This window comes from Ziziphus jujuba, chromosome 9, assembly GCF_031755915.1.
Source record: "Ziziphus jujuba cultivar Dongzao chromosome 9, ASM3175591v1".
Lineage (NCBI taxonomy): Eukaryota > Viridiplantae > Streptophyta > Magnoliopsida > Rosales > Rhamnaceae > Ziziphus > Ziziphus jujuba.
The window spans coordinates 23,127,821-23,135,559 of NC_083387.1; the positions used below are offsets into that span (position 1 = coordinate 23,127,821).

Consider the following 7,739-nt stretch of genomic DNA (forward strand, 5'->3'; position numbering starts at 1 on the left):
ACAACAAAGAAGGTAAATTTTACTGCTTGAACCTAATAAAAATATAGTTGTTCAATGTTGTAGGGCAAAAGTTTCATATTGAGAAAGTGAGTAGTTTATGTCGGTCGGTTCTATGATTTCTCAGGATATATTCACCTGGATATTGCAAATGAAAAATAAACTTATTTTTATATTTTTCCCCATATGAAATCAGGAAAAGATAAAAGAAGTTTGTGAGAAACCCAGCCTCAACACTACGTTCACTAGACATGCTCAAAAAAAAAAAAAATTTCAAGTGGATACAGAAACGAAGCTCAATCCAATCCATTGGTGAGTGGAAGCATTTAATTATATCTTTCTCGCATGCAAAAGAATAGCCAGATTACAGAAGCTTCAATTTGCTACATCTCACATGAGTAATATTAATGATAATTCTGGTCCGTATGAGAATTTGATGGTCCATTTGTCTGTTTGATATTGGGGTAGCAATCATGTTATCCACAACAAATGCACTACTTTGTCCATGTTTCAATTATTACTTTTTCAACAAATGCACTACTTTTTCCAAGTTTCTATTATCACCTATTCCATAATTTCTAAGAACTTTAATTTATTACATTTTTTAATTGCAGTAAAATGATGGTGGATAAGAAAGGATTACCTGTCAGTGTTGGAACTTGTACATATGGATTTTTCCCAGCGAAATTAATTAATCTTCCATAAGGCAAAACAGCAAGCTAAATCAGTTCAACAGGCTAAAATCTAAAACTATAACCTATCCAAACATCTTGGGAATAAAATTACAGTGAAATAAAAATATATAATTTGAACCACCATAAATAATAGTTGATTATTCAGCAAGCAAGTATGCTATGCTTGATAGGATAGGAGGTCCCCGTGTCATGGTTGCTTCCTCAAAAGTAAACAAAAATCTTAATAAGATTTTATCAATAAATAAAACTTATTAGGAAATTGATCTCAATGACTTGAATCATAAAAATTCTGCCTCAGGCTTGGATGATACTTGAAAATTAATCCGACTAGAAAATGTGGTCAACACATGAACAATAAATTCATTGGAGCCAAGTATAAAAAATTTATTAAAATTTTATTGCTAAGAGTAATAAATACAATTTGGGAACTTCAATGTCCCAACACCTTCTAAATGATAATACATTTTTTTAATTTACTTAAGAATAAAAAAAGAACATACTACATGTTATTGAATAACTCATAAATGATTTTCTTAAACTGACAAGACACTAAACATATTTAATCATAATAATTTACATTCTTTATTAAACTATAATAAGAGTGCACTGTATTTTCAATCATTTTACTACTTTTATTAACATGTTAACGAACACTGGTGTTGGTGTTATTTTATTTTACTCCAAAACAGAGGCTTATTTAGTTTACTATGTTACAATTTTATTTTATTTTTGATATAATTCTCAATTAATTTTTCCGTTGCTCCCATTTAGCAGCAATACATGCAAATTTTTTTTCTTGGTTAATTCTTATTTGTGAATCTTAGAGTTATTGAGACTATAGAATATGAATATATACCCCACATTAATTTATACTTATTAGCTTCACATACAACTTTTGATACATCCCATGTTGTATGTTGTAGGAAGTACATGTTCTTCAAAACTTAGGTGGCTTCCTAATTTTTGTGGCTTGCTCAAAGGCATATGCGATTTCAATAAGTTTTGGTTCCGAACCCCTGAGGCCCCCAAAGCAAATGCCAAACGGGACACCATCTTTGTATCCTGCAGGGACTATTATCCCGGGGAAACCCCCCAGAGCAAGTGGTGTAGAAAGAATAGCAAATGGAGTAGATCGTCCTCCACCAGCCACCAATGCATCTAGCTTATCCTTTTTCATCACCTTCTCAAACCCATTTTTTGACAAGCGTGCAATTGAAGAAAGTGCTGCCTTCTCTGCATATCCTATTCCATTTGTGGCTTCGGCAGTTAAAAATAGGTTTTGTCCATACTGCTTCACATTTTCCTGCATTGTCCAAGTAAATTACAATGCCATGTTTCACATGGGAAATTCTATGGATCAACAAACAATGCTTCACTTTTTCCTGTTTACAATGCAAGACTAGAATGGATTTTTTGAGGTTTAGATATCAAATCAGACTAAACTTGAAATGGTTCAATCCAATTTTAATCATGTCTAGTTAAGTCCTGCGTTTTCAAATGGGAATAGGATTATATCATGTTTGATTGGACTAAATTTAAAAACAATTTAATATAGTACAATCATATATTTTAAATAAGCAACATATAGGCAAGGATTGTGTACTTACTTTTTTGCTTTTGTTGTTGAACGCAATGACATCTGCCAAGGACCGCACTGGTGAAGTCACAAGCTCTTTTAAGTATGCGTTTAGGGATACTTTGAACTCAGCAGACAATGCAGTATTTTCGGCTGTGGAGCTAAAGATCTCCCCTACGTTGTCTATTTTCAGATGGTCTACCAAGATTGCACCTTCTTGCCTATATCAATCAGTACCAAGTTCATCAGAATACATTAAAATACAGAGGAGTAGAAGTCATTATTCCACACAAAGTTATCTCAAAATCCAGGCATTATTCATAAGGTATTAGATTATATATTAGTTCATTAGTTGCGACCTTAGTGTCTTGAAATGTTGCTTAAATGTTTGAGCCAGAAAAGTGTCGTTGCCAAAATCAAAGAAGGGATCCCTGACAATCCCAATTCTTTTTCCTTTGAGTCCGCCGCGTCTGAGAAATTGTGCATAGCCACCTTTAGGAACGTATTTGGACGTCTCAATTGTTGCAATGTCGTTTTGATCGATGCCAACAATGGCATCAAGAACGTGAACGGCATCTGATACAGTCCTACAAATTGGCCTAGTTCCATCCAACACCAAGGAAAGCTGCATATGTTATTTGAAAAACCAAATGGCATGGAAAAACTATATCTTCTCGGAGGAAAAAAAAAAAAAAAAGATTTTTTTTTTATTGTTTTATTGTTGTTATTATTATTGAAATTTGTAGAAGCTAGGAAAAGAGAAAACCAGTGGAGTGCATTTAATTTTACACTTACCCAACGCTGTCCTGCCTTGGGGAGATGGGAACAACCCCAGCTCGACTAGTGAGACCGACTGTTGGCTTGATTCCTACCACAGAGTTCAAATTGGCAGGACATAAAATTGAGCCATCTGTCTCGGTTCCCAGTGACACTGCTGCCAAATTTGCAGCTACTGAGATGGCCGATCCACTGCTCGATCCACAAGGTGTAGCCAATGGATTATAAGGGTTCTGCATGTAACATTTTCATTATAATGCCATCATCAAAGCAGACTATATGAAACAGGGTATGTACACTGCACTTTGGTAATTTTTCATACTACAGTGAATTAAAAAAAAAAAAAATACCAAAACATGAATCAAAACACATAATAGTAATAATAGTTGAATATTGGTTATGTCTGTGGCCTAATGTTAAACTCACCAGTCCTTGGCCACCTCTGGCACTCCAACCACTAGGTGCATTGTCGGACCTAAATTGGGACCACTCGCTCAAGCTTGCCTTTCCCAGTATGATAGCCCCAGCTTGTCTCAATTTTTTGACAACACCAGCATCACGAGGCACAATGGAGCCCAGCAGTGCATATGAGCCAGCTGTGGTGTTCAATTTGTCTTTGGTGGCAATGTTGTCCTTCACCAGGATTGGAATTCCATGCAGCTTGGAGTGTGTCACCGCTGCTTTAGCCTTTCGCTCCTGGTCTGCCTTATCGGCCAAGTAAAGCGCATCTGGGTTCACTTCTATGACCCCCTTAAGCACCGGGTTCAGCCTCTGGATTTCTCTAAGGTAAAACTCCACGAGTTGCCTGGAAGTCAATCTGTTTTGCTTGAAAGCCAGTTGGAGATCTTCCACTGTGGCTTCTCTCAGTGCCAGTCCACGGCTCTTTACAACTTTGGAAGCAGCAAGAATCAGAAGCAGGGATAATAAGGGAGAGAGGATGGTTAGCCGTGCCATGGAAGCAATGTTCCGGCTGATTCACTGAGTCAACCTTGGAAGAGAGTAGAGTAGAAGTGGGTCAATTTAAGCTTTCACAATTGGATTCAATATTGTATAGCAAATATACATATGCGTCTGTTGCATTATAATAGACTTATGGTTGTACTTATATTCATCCTAACATGTGAGTTGCACATGCTTGAACTGGCTGGGGTTTTATGTTGCCACCTGCAGCATGAGATCGCCACATGGCAGTGCATGGGTATATAAGCCAACCCAACCATGAAACCTCGAGGATTTGACTTTCATTGTTCTTTTCTTTGTTATTTTTCATATGTACAAGATTCATATAGATATTAAACATAAATGAATGCTAAACATATAGTATGTTAATTCTAAATTAAAAGGAAAGGAGATATTTAAAAAGTATAGCACACAAGATCAATCCCACTTTTCATTTTTCTTTTCCAATCTAAAATGGGAAAAGAAATAAAGTTTTTATTAGACTACCAAAATTCCACAGAGCAGAAAAAGCTATGAACAAGTCCTTTCGCGGTTGGTGATAGGAAAAATGCAACATCGTCTCGAGTCTCGACCAAAGCTAAAGTGAAGTTGAATTATATATTGCTTTTGTACATGAGGAATTTCCTCTTAAAAGTTGTGTGAACCGACACACACAATAATTTTATCTCTAACATGTGTTTCACATTTTCCCTCATAAAATAAATAAATAAATAAATAAAACTAAAATAATTCACTATAACATATCCAGTCATGGAAATAAAATAGTGAAACATAAATATAATTTGTCTACAATAAATAACAGTAGGATCATCATTATGCTAATAAATGCTATATCAAATAAAACTTTGATTTTCTTCAAATGATTTTAAAGGAGTCCTTGTCTCATTGTTACTCCCTCAAAAGTATATAAATATTAGTAGGGTTTTATCAATTAAAAAAAAAAAAACTTTTTTTATAGGAAAACTCACTAGGTGTAATGATGAAAATGTTGGACAACTGTCTACTCAAGTAGGCATGTATTGAAAATTAAACAGATTTGACGATCAGGTCAACATGAACAATAAATTAATTGAATCGCAGTAAGGAAAATTTGTCAAAATTTTATTGCTAATAATCATAAGTACATTTTGACAACTTTTCCAAATATAATAAATAGATTTGGAATTTTAGATAAGAATTAATTATATATAAAAAGATATTAGATTTCACTAGATAAATATGTGATAAATCATTTTACTTGAACTAATATATAAGACATTACTAAAAGCCAAAAATATATAAGACATTACGTACACATACTCCGAATATTATCCATACAAATTGACAGGGATATAACTTGTCCCTACGAGAGCAATCCAGTGGCTCTGCACCCCTTAGTACCCCAAAGAAAATGCAAATTGAGACCCCATCTTCTTATCCTGCTGGCACCCAATCGCCAACACCGAGCTAACATATATTCTCCAGCATTCACATCTAGCTTTTCTCGAACCCATTTTTTGTGAGGTTTGCTAATAAAGTTGGATACTGTATCTTTCCATAATTGTTTCCAATACCCTTTATCGCCTGTGAGCTTGTTTGTATGTATTGCTCGTACTCCTTGAGCTTCTTCTTAATTTGCCAATGTGAAATGTCCTCATTCAAATAAATGTGATTAAGCTCTAGAGACTAGAAATTGTATGTACTTAACCATTACCCATTATAGTTGCTACTAGGAAAAATACTCATCAATTTAGAGCTTTTTTTTGTTGAAGGGAATGACATCTGCCAAGGATCTAGCAGGGGAACTAACAACCGCCTTTAGGTATGCCTTTAAGAATATTTTGAAGTCAATATCCAGTGCAGTTCGTTCACCAATTGAATTTCCAAAAATTCCAAGAAGGTTCTATTTATTAGATACTAGAGCGACTAGCATCTCCTGGAAAATTCAGCTTCTTTTATTCTTCCTCTACCGGAATGCATAACAAACTTTTTCTCTATATGTCAAATTAGGAAAAGATAAAAGAAGTAGTAAGGACCACCACTACAACCCAGGTCCACAGCACACCAAATAAAATCAATCATAACAATCCCAATAATTTCTTCCTTGGTTTTTTCTAGAATCCTCTGACCTTCCTAGTATAATTGTACGGACCACCACTTCCCAATACTTTATTCCTTGGTTTTTCCTAGAATCGCATGACCTCCAAAGTATAATGGTGAGGGGGCTGTACATCTAAACCAATTTCACGTATCTATTTCATGGTTCATTGAAAAGAGATAGATATGAAGCTTAATGATGCACGCGCGAGGAGAAATTATTTGGTAGGATGGACCTACCACTTCTGTTATGGACCTATTCAATTAAAAATTGTCGATTTATTATAAATAAAGTTAACACATTATCTATGTATTACCACATAATCAATCTAAAATTGATATTTATTTTTTATTAACAAATCAATTTGCTTAATTCTAGAATGCTTAACATATTCAATTTCCTTTTAAAAAAAAATACTTTTTTTCTAATTTAGATGCTTTTGAAAGACAATTATATTAAAAGTAAAAAGATAAAACTGGTATACATATATATTTAGTATAATATCTGCTTATGCAAAATAAAATTAACTTGGACATATATATATATATATATATATACAGAGAGAGAAATACAACAATTTTCTGATATACATGTATATTTAGTATAATATATGCTTGTGCGAAATAAAATTAACTTGGACATATATATATATATATACACACACACACATAGAGAGAGAGAGAGAGAGAGAGAGAGAGAATACGGCAATGGACGGGCTATGAAGAGCGCCCATGCGCGTCAATACCAAATAACCCAAAGAGTTACCCGTTAGTCAAAATCTTTTCTTCTCTATCAGTATATTTGCCTCAGTACACTTTCTCTCCTCTATTATTTATAATTGGATATACTTCCAACACCGGCATTTTTTCACTGAGTTCCCAATTTATATATGTATTACATACAGGTATTATATATCTTACACAAGTGTCATACCAAAAAAAAAAAAAAAAAAAGCATTTATTTTACGCATGCAAACTACAACGCGATATTTTGTTTAAGGTATTATTATTATTATTATTATTATTTTTTTTTTTTTTTTTTTTTTGGGGTTAAATGTTAAGTTTTTTTTTTTTTTGGGACAACAAAGTATTTAAATCAAAATAGAAGTATTCCTTACAAGAAAATATTTTTTTGGATGAAAATTCTTTATAAGAAAACTGAATATGTTAAATATGGTAGAATTAAGCAAAATTGATTTGTTAGTTAAAAATTATTGATTTTAAATTGGTGGATGTATATAGATGATATGTTAAATCTTAATGAGTTGGTAATTTTTAGTTGGCCAAATCTATTACCTCAACTAGAGATCTGTCCTACAAAATAGTTTCTCCATGGACGAGTCATGAGTGGAAACAGCTTCTCGACCAAAGCTAAAGTTGGCATATAATTATCACTTTTTATTCTTGGATGCAAAATAATCAAAATGCTCCATCAATAGACTTCATTTGATAGGATGGAGATCTTCTATTCCATTTCTTTCTAATCTATGATAGAATCCTATTTCATTTCAATTTTTTTTTTTCAACTTCAATTTTTTGTTTTTTTTTTTTTGTTAATATTTTTAAATGAGCAATATTATATTTGTAACAGCCCAGTCCACCCGTATGAGATATTGTCCGCTTTGGATCCAGCCCGCATAGTTTTAAAAGGCTTATTA

The 7,739-nt window shown here is 33.4% G+C and overlaps 1 protein-coding gene across 2 annotated transcripts; it reads right to left on the reverse strand.

Annotated features, from left to right (window-relative positions):
- Positions 1-1,532: 1,532 nt before the first annotated feature.
- LOC107427585 (probable amidase At4g34880) lies at positions 1,533-4,599 on the reverse strand. Of its 2 annotated transcripts, XM_048480292.2 has the most exons (6): positions 4,492-4,599; positions 3,472-4,033; positions 3,064-3,278; positions 2,628-2,867; positions 2,300-2,489; positions 1,533-1,995 (listed from the first exon to the last, which is right to left on the reverse strand). In XM_048480292.2, the coding sequence occupies exons 2-6, from the start codon at positions 3,997-3,999 to the stop codon at positions 1,630-1,632; spliced, it is 1,539 nt and encodes a 512-aa protein (XP_048336249.1). In that variant the 5' UTR covers positions 4,000-4,033; positions 4,492-4,599; the 3' UTR covers positions 1,533-1,629. The 2 variants fall into 2 exon arrangements, with proteins under 2 accessions (XP_048336249.1, XP_060676169.1); XM_060820186.1 differs by lacking the exons at positions 2,628-2,867; positions 4,492-4,599 and having other exon boundaries at positions 3,472-4,419.
- Positions 4,600-7,739: the final 3,140 nt, after the last annotated feature.

What these genes read in the sequence shown, in the direction of transcription:
- LOC107427585 (XM_048480292.2), bottom strand. Translation starts at nt 3,999, where the DNA reads ATGGCACGGCTAACCATCCTCTCTCCCTTATTATCCCTGCTTCTGATT. An exon ending in CAACATTTCAAGACACTAAG is followed by an intron (nt 2,490 to 2,627) that starts GTCGCAACTAAT and finishes TGATTGATATAG; the next exon opens with GCAAGAAGGTGCAATCTTGG. An exon ending in TCAACAACAAAAGCAAAAAA is followed by an intron (nt 1,996 to 2,299) that starts GTAAGTACACAA and finishes TGGACAATGCAG; the next exon opens with GAAAATGTGAAGCAGTATGG.